This window comes from Mirounga angustirostris, unplaced genomic scaffold (assembly GCF_029215605.1).
Source record: "Mirounga angustirostris isolate CCGP_5_RB_7025 unplaced genomic scaffold, mMirAng1.0.hap1 SCAF_13, whole genome shotgun sequence".
Taxonomy (NCBI): domain Eukaryota; kingdom Metazoa; phylum Chordata; class Mammalia; order Carnivora; family Phocidae; genus Mirounga; species Mirounga angustirostris.
Window position 1 is genome coordinate 71,996,306 of NW_026991721.1, and position 13,048 is coordinate 72,009,353.

Sequence of the window (13,048 nt, forward strand, 5' to 3'; positions counted from 1 at the left end):
TCTGCCTTTGGCTCAGGTCACGATCCCAAGATGGATCCCCGCATTGGGCTTCCTGCTCAGCAGGGAGTCTGCTTCTCCCTCTCCCTCATTTTCCTTTTTGATATCTCTTTGTACTTTTTTTTAAAGATTTATTTATTTTTTTCAGAGAGAGCACGCGTGCACGAGCAGGTGGAGGGGCAGATGGAAAAGGAGAGGAAGAGGGAAAGAATCCCAAGCCAACTCTGCCCTAAGTGGCGCTGAGCCTCAGGCTCCATCCTGGGACCCAGGAGATCCTGACCTGAGCCAAAACCAAGAGTCAGATGCCCAACTGTCAGAGACACACAGGAGCCTTCGTATTATTTTTATTGAGAGAGTCCAAAATTATGCCCCCCTAAAAAAACTAAACTCACCATTTGAAGATTCTTGTTAAGATACCAACTTTACAGAGTAAAAACGAATATAGCAATCCAAGACTTAAGTATGTGTGATGCCCACAAAGTCACATAATTTTAACTTTTTACCAGTTACAATATTCTTAAATATATAACCTACTGTGGTATGTTAATCATGTCCCTAACATTACTACTCTTTCCCCTTCTCCTGACATGATAGACTGCCGATGAACTTGCTTAGATTTCTCTGTCTGCATGTATTTTTATGCATTTCCCCTTGTTCGAACAAGAATTTAAGGCAGCTTCACAGGATTAATTAGGAGGAGTGATAGATAAGAAAACGAAAATAAAAATAGGAATATGAAATGAAGCCAGGAATAGTACTAACCCAAAACTGTATAGCCTGTCAGAAAGCTAACATTTATTTGACAACCTTTAGGTTCTGATAGTACCTATAAAACCAGCCTTTTCCAAGTGCACCCATCCTGATAGTTTGTCTGTCTTCCTGATAAGGTTGAAATCACGAAGTGTACTTGGGTTTTGCTTGGTTGTGGCTTTCTTCTTCTAACCTTCCTATTTTTTCCTAAATTTAGGTGGCAGCTAGTAAACAATCTGTATCACTAGTATTCTTTGCCTGTATTTCTTTTCTGTCAGTCTTTCTGTCTTCCCTGATACGATAGAACAGCTAGGAATCATTTCTTTGAGGGCCTTTCTACATCTATCTTCTCTTGTGTGTTTGTGTTTTATGTTCTTTCTATATGTACAGATTATATTTAGTACAAAATAGAAATGGAATCTGAGTTTTTTGGCTTAAAATTTATTTTCAGTTTTACAGAAAACCCTAGAGCAAGAATTCGGTCTCTGTAATTGATAAAAAATAGATTTTACTATATTTCTACATGCTGAAATCTTTTTCTATTTATAAGTCTGCAGTTGTTAGTTTAGGGAGGGGAATTTTCCAGGCAACTTGATTTCTGTTTTCATATAGCTAAAAGATCTGGTGTGGAATGTCTACATGGCTAGATTTAAGACGACTTTATGTTTTGGAGAATCTGATTCTATAAAACCTAAACTAATGTCTGACTACTCCCAGAAAAAATTTTATGGAAACTTATCACCCTTAGAAGTACATTCCTCCTGGGGTACCTGGGTGGCTCAGTTGGTTAAGCATCCAACTCTTAATTTCGGCTCAGGTCATGATCTCAGGGTCATGATCTCAGAGTCATGAGATCAAATCCTATGTTGGGCTCTGCACTGGGTGTGGAGACTGCTTAAGATTCTCTCTCTCCCTCTCCCCATCTCTAACAAAAAAGAAAAAAAAGTACATTGCTCCTAGATTTATTATGTCACTACCATCCAGATTGAGATATAAAATATTTCCAGCATCCCAGAAGACCCCTTTATTTGCTTTTCCAGTCAATATCTCTACCCCAAGAGGTAACACTGTTCTGACTTCTGTCACCTTAATTACTTGATTCTGAAGTATATATAAGTGAAGTTATATATATACTCTTTTGTGTCTTACTCCTTTTGCTCAACATTTTCTCTTCAAGTGTCAATGAAATTGTTGCATGTAATTGCTTACTTTCTAACCGTTTAAATATATACATTTCAATAGGTCTTTAGAATTCTCTCCCCAAAAGGTAGGTAGTCCTCACCTTAGTGCAGTGTTTATCTTTAATGGTTTAAATCTCTACAGATTTATAGTGATTTTTACGGGGGTATTTGATATTACACATGTGATTGTGTCTAATGTCTAATTATATTCATTAGGAAGACCATTTCACCGCCCCCCCCCCCCTTATTTTTTAAGTAAGCTCTACATCCAACCTGGGGCTTGAACCAAGATCAAGAGTCACTTGCTCTACCTACTGAGCCAGCCAGGCGCACTCCTCCCCCCAACTTTTAATAATACAAGTTTAGATTGGAAGCATGATACCCAAAATGTTGAGGGAAGATTTGATATATGGTGGCAAATTTTTACCTAATGTTAAAGAACTTTTTTTCCTTGTCTTTGTCAGTTCTGCAGAAGGGGCTAAAGGATAACTTTGCTGATGTCCAGGTCTCTGTGGTTGATTGCCCTGATTTGACTAAGGAGCCATTCACCTTTCCTGTGAAAGGTAAACAATTTTTGCAATTCACTTTTTTCAGTCCTAATCTTTTTCTGAAATGAGAATTATTATGAAGGGCCATCTTAAATTATCTACAAATAAAGGATATTGTCCCAAATTGTAGACTAAATCATGCTGAATTTCTGTGCTGTTTTCTTATATTGAGCAAATTTCATTTTATACTCTTGTGGGAAAATACTGTTTTATGCACTTTTGTTATTTTCACAGGTTACATAATAGATATTCAGTAGCCTAGAATCCTTGATATCACATGAGAATTTTGTTTTTAACTAACAAATTCCAGCTGTCCACAGGACATCTCCGCCTATATATGCTAAGGACAACTTGAGGTCAGCATGTCAAAATTTAGCTCACTGAAGTGACTGTTATAGAAACATAAATTTTTATGTTCTAATTTATTTATTCAAGACCAGAAGTGATCTTAAAAGCCTTGTATTTGAATCATCTGAAATACTTATTTGCCAAGTGATCATCCAGCCAATGTTTAAAGTAAGAAGGGAAATTAATACTGATCGAGTAAATATAATTTGCATGATAAACACCTATATTTGATGTTTTCATTTTTACAGTAATACTGCAAGGTAAGTACTAGCCCCAGTCTATAGATGAGAAAACCGAAGCTCAGAGAGGCTAAGCAAGCTCAGTAGTAATCATAAGCAGGATTCAAATCCAAGTCTATCTATTTCTAAAGTCTGACCTTCTCCCATTATACCCTACTGTGATGAGCAGTTTGAGATAAACACTCACACTCATTTCCTCTTTCATTATGTAACTGACATCTTTGTTAAAAAGTAGTTTTACATGGAAGTCCTGGACTCTGCTTCTTTCTCTGCCACGTACAGATTTCATTACCCTAGGTAAGCCAACTAATGTATTTGGGCCTCAAATATATTAAAATGGAGAGATTTGGCTTTCATGTTCCTTTTGGTCTTTCCAGTTTAAAGTCTTTGATTTTAAGTATACCTGTAAATTCTAGAAGTTTTGTGTACCAGATGGCAATTTCTCGTTGTACCTTGAAATCATTTAGCATTATACTTTTTTATAGCCATGGTTCTTCCAATTATAAAAGTAATCTATTCCCCCCACTAAATAAGTAATTAGTTAAAATAAAATTTAAAAATCAGAAAACACAGAAGAATACAAGGAAAAGAAAAAATGGTTAATCTTAATTCTGTCATCCAAAGAATTTTCTAGTCAATAATTTGTAAGCCTTTAAATTGCAACACTAAGGAGGCTAGATATGTATGCTTATATATGAATGATCTTTCATAAATGTAGTTAGGGTACTTTCTACATGAACTGGTCTTACTGAAGTCACCAGTGACTTTGGTACGCTTACTAGTATTTTCTGATCTCTCACATATTTCATAGTACCCAGCCATTGATGCCTGACATTTTCTCTCCTCTCTCCTTGGTTCTTTTGCCTCTTCTTCCTTGGTATCTTTCCTAATTCCACGTTCTTTCTTCCTTATTTTTCCTAGCTCATTTCTCTTTCTGGCAGGCTCTTCAATCCTGACAGAATTTTCTAGAATTCTTTCCTTAGCCTCTTCTTCTATACAATCTCTCCGCATTTTTCCATCCACTCCTGTGGTTTTAAATTACTACTTGGATACAAGAACTTGAAATCTGCACATCTCACCTCAGGCTCTCTTTTTCTTAGCTATGGATCAGTAATTCCAGCTGTCCACAGGACATCTCCGCCTATATATGCTAAGGACAACTTGAGGTCAGCATGTCTAAAATTTAGCTCATTCCTTCACCATAGTTGCTTATTCTCCCTTGTTCTTTTTCTTAATTTCCTCTTCTCCATCTCTACAGCCAACCATTTTTAGCTCATTACTTGTCTTTTTCCTAGACTATTTAAAATCATCCCCCAATGGTTTCTTTCAACTTCAACATTACCGGTGGTGCCTGGCCAGCTCATTTGGTAGAACATCTCAGGGTCCTGAGTTCAAGCCCCATGTTGGGGGTGGAGCCTACTTAAAATTAAAAAAAAAAAAAAAAAACCCAAAACCAAAAAGACAACTTCAACATTACTAACTTATGAGAAAGATTCTTATCCATGAGTAATTTCTGCTGATCCCGTAGAAGACATTTCTAAAATCCCTAATTATAAATGGGATCTATAAAAATTTTGTACATCTACCTTCTGCATAACTGAAGAAATAGAGCAATTTTATCTACTTTACTTTGTAATAATGTTAGTATGAAACTGACAAGACTACTTTTTCTCAAACAAAAGGTAATTAATTTCCACTCTACATTTCAAAAAAAAAAAATGTACCTTTCCCAAATTGTGTCTAGCTGTACCTATGATGTTAATTAAAAATGTAAGTAGAAAGTTCCCAGCATCTTAAGTTATCTCTAATTACTTGCATTTCTATAAACAACCTTGGGAATAAACAACTTTGGTTTCTCAGTATGGATTTCTCAAAGAGTTAATAACTCAAACAGCAAAATATTCTATATTAAAATACAATTTTAGCCGACTCCCCCCACCAAAAGCACAGATTTTTAAAGGAACAGGTTATTACAGACTAATTCTGGAAATCTCATGCCATCCAAACTTTGGCTTCAATTCTGGCCTTGCTCTATTACCAACATTCTGTTGCCTTTATGCGACCAACTATATCAAGTCATGCTTATTTCTGACAATATTAGAAACACAGTTAGAATAGGATAGTGATCATAGTTACTTTCATCTTCCAACCCCTGCTACTTGTAAAACTGTGAGAATGGAGAAGTTATATACTCTTAATAAATTAAATTAGTGCCTTCTGGCATTTTATGCTTAAGTTAGATGTTTTGCCTATTTTTAAGATGACTTTTTTTTTTTAGGCATCTGTGGGAAAACTAGAATTGCAGAAGTAGGAGGTGTGCCTTACTTATTGCCTTTTGTAAAAAAAGAAAAAGTAAGTGTACTTTTACTCTTCACATTCACATGAAGATTATAAGAAATTGGATTGATTCCTCTTTTTATTATTAGAAGATCCATTGACCAATGTGGCAAGGAAGTGTTAATGGACTCAGTCAAAAAAAGTAAACCAAGAGATTTGTATGAGTTATCATTTAAATAATATTTTTTCTTCTTGCATAGGTTTATGATATAAATAAGATTGCAAAAGAAATCAAGCTTCCTGGAGCTTTTATTCTTGGAGCAGGAGCAGGCCCATTTCAGACTCTTGGGTTCAATTGTGAGGTCAGCATACATATAATTATTTTATTTTATTTTATTGATTTGACATTTGGTTATCTTTTTTCTTTTATTGCCCTATCAGGAATTATGCTTTTTGAATGAATTACAAATACGCGATGTCATCTTTCTTTATAGATTTGATATTGTTTGATATAGATTTGGACTATAGCATATGCTCTATAATGGAGCACTGACCTTTAATTTCAGATTTTCTTAGGGTATATACTCAGTGTTAGATGAGTCTGAAGTCCTAATGTGGTCTGCTGAGGACCATGGATTATGAAAGATTTTAATCATTACACATCAGAGAATTCCTAGCTTCACTCTAGATCTTTCCTTTTGATATGAGAACAGCTTTTGATCAGAAGATGAATGGAATAATTAATGAGTTCATTAATTCCCTCTTTCAGACTAAATAGTAAGGACCTACCCCTGTGGTATGATGACTATTTACAAAACGTACTATTACTGTGTATGTTAGTATATTTACAACATAAAAACATCACTGTTTCTTCACGTCTCTTAAATAGAAGAGTGAAGGACCTCTTTAGACTGCCCATCCCCTCACCTCTTCAGATGTGACCGTTAGTCAATAGTCTTACAAGTTCTTTTGTAGAAAGATTAATATAATTTACCTAGTGTTCAATATAGAAAAAAAGTTTAAAATCTAAAGTCAGACATTTTAAAGCACAATTTACAATGTTACAGAAACGCTGTAAGAAATATTGTAAACATTTTATAAAATATTTTTTCAATTTTTTGATGTTTGTAAATCTTTAACATTTTGAATCTCAAATTAAATATTTCATACTTCATGTTTTCTTACTAGGTCCTGAAAATAAAATATCTTAAGGATAAGATATTTTGTTATGTTACTCAAATATTCTCTTTGCATATTGATGCCAGGGTTGACTAATTTACTTTTCTTATTTACTTTTCTTTTCAGTTTATGCCAGTTATACAAACAGAAAGTGAACACAAACCTCCAGTGAATGGAAGTTACTTTGCCCGTGTTAACCCTGCAGATGGAGGGTGCCTACTAGAAAAATACAGTGACAAACATCATGATTTTGGGTGTGCATTACTGGCTAATCTTTTTGCCAGTGAGGGTCAACCTGGAAAGGTGATTTTTTTGTTCACAAAAACACAGTATTCTCCAAAAGTTCTCAGACAGCTAAAAAGTTGAGCTTTTTTTTTTTTTTTTAAGGATTTTTTTTTTTTTAAAGATTTTATTTATTTATTCATGAGAGACAGAGACAGAGAGAGAGAGGCAGAGAGAGAAGCAGGCTCCCAAGGAGCAGGAAGCCTGATGCGGGACTCGATCCCAGGACCCTGAGATCATGACCTGAGCCGAAGGCAGTCGCTTAACCAACTGAGCCACCCAGGCGCCCTAAAAAGTTGAGCTTTTATTGCCACAAATACAGTTTTCTTAAGAAAAGTCAAAACTAGCTAAGTCAAATTTCTTTAAATAACCCAGTAATCTTATGAAAGATTACTGTGGTACTATAGGCTAGGAGAAAGTCTTATTTAAAACTGAGGTTAGAATACTTAGTAAGCAAAAAAAAAAGAATACTTAGTAAGAGTACCTTTTTTTCTGAGGAATAAAAGGTAACAATATTCATGTGGAGAGTGAGTCAAATACCTGAGCCATTCAGTTGAAATAAATAGATAGTGCCTACCTTTTGTTAGTCTATAAGTAATTTGTTCATTGCCGATGGATCAGATGTTGGTTGACCTAGACAGAAATGGTGGTAGTAAAATGTTATAGCAAGGAGGAGGGTAGGAAAATTAATGCTTCACTTCATATTTACTTCCTGTTAGAACACAAAAAGATGATTACAGTGTTAGCAGTTGTGAGAACTCTCAGATTTTTAAATAGAGGTAGCCACTTTAGCTACTTTGAGAAACAAGGTAGTGAATTAAAAAGACTTGATTAAGGAGTCCCTGGGTGGCTTAGTTGGTTAAGCATCTGATTCTTGATCTCAGCTCAGGTCTTGATCTCAGGGTTGTGTGTTCAAGCCTTGAGATGGGCTCCATGCTGGGTGTGGAGCCCACTTTAAAAAAAAAAAAAAAAGACCTAATTAAGTGGAAGTAATACAAGTCCAGAATTTTAAGGGAAAGGAAAAAATGTAATCACTTTCTCTTCCCATCTAAATTACCAGAGGTTAACCCCTTTAAGCCAGGAATTCTCAACTTTTAACCACCTTAATATATAAAGATAAGAATCTCTAGAGCTCAGTGGAGGACTTCACTGTAACTCTCTCTAAGAAAGCACGAATAAGACTTATTAGAGTAAATGACAACTTATATATATAAAATATATATCATTGATCAAGACAGGATTGAGACATCTCACTCAACTTCTATGTGGGTGTTCTAAGCAAACAAGTGAATATTTGCTTGATGGCATTAGATTATGTGTTTCACTTTGATAGTGATTCACATAGAATTTTGCAGCTTAGAACAATGGTATGCATATTTATGTCCTCTCTAGGTCATTGAGGTGAAAGCCAAAAGAAGAACTGGAAAACTTAACTTTGTGACTTGTATGAGACAGACTCTTGAAAAACATTACGGAGATAAACCTGTAGGGATGGGAGGTACTTTCATAATTCAGAAGGGAAAAGTGAAGACTCATGTAATGGTAAGGGCCTTCGTGTATGTGCGTGCATGTGTATGTGGGTATGTATGTGCACATACTGAAGATCTTAGGATTTTTTAATATACATTGAGAATTCTACCCTTAGAGACACCTGAATACTTTTACTATGATTGTATTACTTTAAAACTTAAATGACAAACAACGCTTTAAATCACACTGTGAGATAATATCTAAGTAGGGTCCTTTTTTCATGTTAATAAATTAGAACTTTCTTTTCATTGTGTTTGTTTTTAAGATCTAGAGAGATGTGAGTATAAGCCTTAGACATGGATTATCATTTTTATTGCCAGAATCCCAAACTCCATACATAGATTTTGCTATTAAGACGGTTGTGGTGGGGCACTTGGTGGCTCAGTCAGTTGAGCATCCAACTCTTGTTATCAGCTCAGGTCATGATCTCAGGTTGTGAGATCGAGTCCAGCATTGGGCTCCATGCTGGGCATGGAGCCTGCTTGGGATTCTCTCTCTCCCTCTCCCTCTGCCCCTCACCATCCCTCCCTCTCTCTCCCTCTCTCTCATTCTCAAAAAAAAAAAAAAAAAAGATGGTTGTTGTTTTGGGGAAAGGACTCATTATGAGAATTATAATCTTATGGGCTAATTGCACAAGTTTGTAAGACATTAAGAATGGAATATTATATAAAGCAAGACCTAGGACATTCAGGTTTTAAAATAATTTTTTGGAATGAACGAATGAATAGTATAAAAGTCATTAAAGTTAATTTCCTTTTCATTTTATCAGTAAAATCACCAAAAAAATGTTTGGTTTTAAAGTTTTTTATCCTGATAATTTTATTTTTTATTGTATTTTTAAAAATATTTTATTTATTTTAGAGAGAGAGAGTGAGAGACAGAGAGAGCATGTGTGCGAGCAGAGGGAGGGGCAGAGGGAGAAGGAGAGAGAGAACCCCAAGCAGACTCCATGCTGAGCGCAGAGCCCAATGTGGGGCTCAATCCCACGACCCTGAGATCACAACCTGAGGTGAAATCATGAGTCAGATGCTTAACCGACTGAGCCACCCTGGCACCCCATCTTGATAATTTTAAATGGCGAGCCAGCTGATTTTGCAAAGAAAAACACAGCATTGTGAAAATACTTAATTTTCCAAATTATTAAAAACAGAATTATAGGTAAATCTATTCGTAAATACCAAATAATTATAGGAATTTTAAATATGCAAGTATATAATACTTCATTACTAACTACGGGCATACCTTGTTTTATTGTGTTTCACATTATTGCATTCCACAGATACTGCATTTTTCCTAAATTGAAGGTTTGTGGCAACACTGCATCAAGCAAGTCTTTTGGCACCAATTTTCTGACAGCATTTGCTCACTTCCTGTCTCTGTATCACATTTTGGTAATTCTCACAATATCCCAAACTTTTTCATTATTATATTTGTTATTGTGATCTGTGATCAGTGATCTTTGATGTAACTATTGTAATTGTTTTGGGGCACCACAAACCACATCCATATAAGATGGACAACTTAACCAGTAAATGTTGGTATGTTTTGACAGTTCTACCAACCAGCCATTCTCCTGTCTCTGTCCCTGTCCTTCTCCTTGGGCCTCCCTATTCCCTAAGACACAACAATATTGAAATGAGGCCAGTTAATAACACTACAATGGCCTTTAAATGTTCAAGTGAAAGGAAGAGTTGCACTTCTTTCACTTTAAATTAAAAGCTAGAAATGATTTAGCTTAGTGAGGAAGACATGTCAAAAGCCAAGAAAGGCCAAAAGCTAGACCTCTTACCCAAATAGTAAAGTTTTAAATTCAAAGGAAAAGTTCTTGAAGGAAAATTAGAAGTGTTAGTCCAGTGAATACACAAATGATAAGAAGCCTTATAGCTGCTGTGGTTAAAGTTTTAGTGGTCTGGATTAAAGATCAAACCAGCCACAACATTCCCTTAAGCCAAAGCCTAATCCAGAGCAATCCTATAAAAGGCTGAAAGAGGTGAGGAAGCTGCAGAAGAAAAGCCTGAAGCTAACAGAGGTTGGTTCATGAGGTTGAAGGAAAGAAGCTGTCTCCGTAACATACAAATAGAAGGAGAAGCAGAGCGTGCTGAAGTAGAAGCTACAGCAAGTGATCCAGAGGCCTAGCTAAGATCATTACTGAAGGTGGCTACACTAAACAACCGATTTTCAGCGTAGACAAAACAGCCTGCTATTGGAAGAAAAACCATCAAGGACTTTTATAGCTAGAGAGAAGTCAGTGCCTGACTTCAAAGCTCCAAAGGACAGGCTGACTCTCCTGTTAAGGGCTAATGCAGCTGGTGACTTGAAGTTGAAGCCAGTGCTTATTTACCATTCTGAAAATCATAGGCCCCTAAGAATTATGCTAAATCTACTCTGCCTGTGTTCATCAATGGAACAACAAAGCCAGATGGTAGCACATCTGTTTACAACATGGTTTGCTGAATATTTTTAGCATACTGTTGAAACCCACTGCTCAGAAAAAAAGCACTCCCTTCATGCTCATTGACAATGTACCTGGTCACCCAAGAACTCTGATGGAGACACACCACGAGATTAATGTTTTCATGCCCGCTAACACAACATCCATTCTGCAGCCCATGGATCAAGGAGTAATTTCAACTGTCAAGTCTTATTATTTAGGAAATATATTTCATAAGGTTATAGCTGCCGTAGATATATGGCAGCTCAGGGCAAAGTTGATTGAAAACATTCTGGAAAGGATTTACCATTCTAGATGTTATTAAGAACATTTGTGAGGGGCACCTGTGTGGCTCACTTGGTTAAGCATCTACCTTTGGCTCAGATCATGATCTCAGGTACTGGGATCGAGCCCCCAGTCAGGCTCCATGCTCAGCGGGGGGCCTGCTTCTCCCTTTCCCTTTGCCTGCTACTCCCCCCTGCTTGTGCGCACGCTCTGCCAAATAAATAAAATCTTTTTTTTTAAGATTTTATTTATTTATTTGACAGAGAGAGAGACAGCGAGAGAGGGAACACAAGCAGGGGGAGTGGGAGAGGGAGAAGCAAGCAGGCTTCCCGCAGAGCAGGAGCCCGATGAGGGGCTCGATCCCAGGACCCTGAGATCATGACCTGAGCCGACAGCAGACACTTAACGACTGAGCCACCCAGGTGCCCCAATCAATAAAACCTTTAAAAAAAAAAAAAAAGAACATTTGTGATTCAAGAGTAGAGGCCAAAATATCAACATAAATAGGAGTTTGGGAGGAGTAGATTCCAACCCTCATGGATGACTTTGAGTGGTTCAAGACTTGAGTGGAGGAGGTCACTTCAGATGTGGTGGATATAGTGAGAGAACTAGAATTACAAGTGGAACCTGAAGATGTGACTGAATGTCTGCAATCTCATGATAAAACTTTACCAGATGAGGAGTTGCTTCTTATGGATGAGCCAAGAAAGTGGTTTCGTGAGGTGGAATCTACTCCTGGTGAAGATACCGTGAAGATTGTTGAAATGACAACAAAGGGTTTAGAATATTACATGAACTTAGTTGCTAAAGCAGCTATAGGGTTTGAGAGGCTTGGCTCCAGTTTTGAAAGTTCTCCTGTGGGTAAAATGCTACTGAACAGCATCGCATGCTACAGAGAAATCATTAGTGAAAGGAAGAGTCAATTGATGTGGCAGACTTCATTGTCTTAAGACATTGCCACAGCCACTCCAGCCTTCAGCAACCACCACCCTGATCACTCAGCAGCCATCAACACTGAGGCAAGACCCTCCACCAGCAAGAAGTTTATGACTTGCTGAAAGCTCTGATGATTGTTAGCATTTTTTAGCAATAAAGGGTTTTTAAATTAAGGTATGTACATTTTTTTAGACAAAATGCTACTGCATACTTAAAAGGCTACAGTATAGTGTAAACGTCACTTTTATATACACTGGGAAACTAGAACATTCATTTGACTTGCTCTATTGCGTATTTACTTTATTGCAGTGGTCTGGAACAGAACCCACAATATCTCCAAGGTATGCCTGTAGTTACCATAATGTACATCATATCTCTAAAACTTACCCATCTTATAACTGAAAAGTCTTTGTACCGTTTGAGCAATACCTCATTTTTCCCACCCCCAGCCCCTGGCAACCACCATTCTAGTCTCTTTCTCTAAGTTGGACTCTTTAGATTCCAATAAGTGATATCATGCAATATTTGTGTGTGGCTTATTTCACCCTGTTCTCCAAGTTCATCCATGTTGTCACAAATTGTGGGATTTCCTTCCTTTTTAAGACTGAAAAACATTCCTCATATGTATATATCACAATTTTATATACATGCACACACATATATATAATTAAATCACACACACACACACACACAATTTCTTTATCCATTCATCCACTGATAGATATACCCAGAAGTGGGAGAAGTGGGATTACTGGATCATATGGTTCTATTTTTTGAGGAACTTCATACCATTTTCCATAATGATTGTACCAGTTGACATACCTACTAATAGCATACAAGTGTCCCCTTTTCTCCACATCCTCGCCAACACTTGTTATTTCTTGTTTTTGTTTTTTTGATAATAGCTATCCTCACAGGAGTGAGGTGTGATATCTCATGGTTTTAATTTGCATTTTCCTGATGATGAGTGGATATGAGCACTTTTTCATATACCTCTTGGCCATTTGTATGTCTTCTTTGGAGAAATGTCTAATTCAGTTCCTTTGTCTGTTTTTTAATTGGGTT

At 36.6% G+C, this 13,048-nt stretch overlaps 1 protein-coding gene across 2 annotated transcripts in view; it reads left to right on the forward strand.

Annotated features, from left to right (window-relative positions):
- CUNH11orf54 (chromosome unknown C11orf54 homolog) overlaps window positions 1–13,048 on the forward strand; it is a 21,699-nt gene that overhangs the window by 4,699 nt on the left and 3,952 nt on the right. For both annotated transcript variants that reach the window (XM_045894623.3, XM_045894622.3), the window contains exons 3-7: window positions 2,393–2,491; window positions 5,342–5,415; window positions 5,601–5,702; window positions 6,646–6,822; window positions 8,194–8,343. In XM_045894623.3, the coding sequence (XP_045750579.1) occupies window positions 2,393–2,491; window positions 5,342–5,415; window positions 5,601–5,702; window positions 6,646–6,822; window positions 8,194–8,343 (602 nt within the window). The remainder of the gene's footprint in view (window positions 1–2,392; window positions 2,492–5,341; window positions 5,416–5,600; window positions 5,703–6,645; window positions 6,823–8,193; window positions 8,344–13,048) is intronic.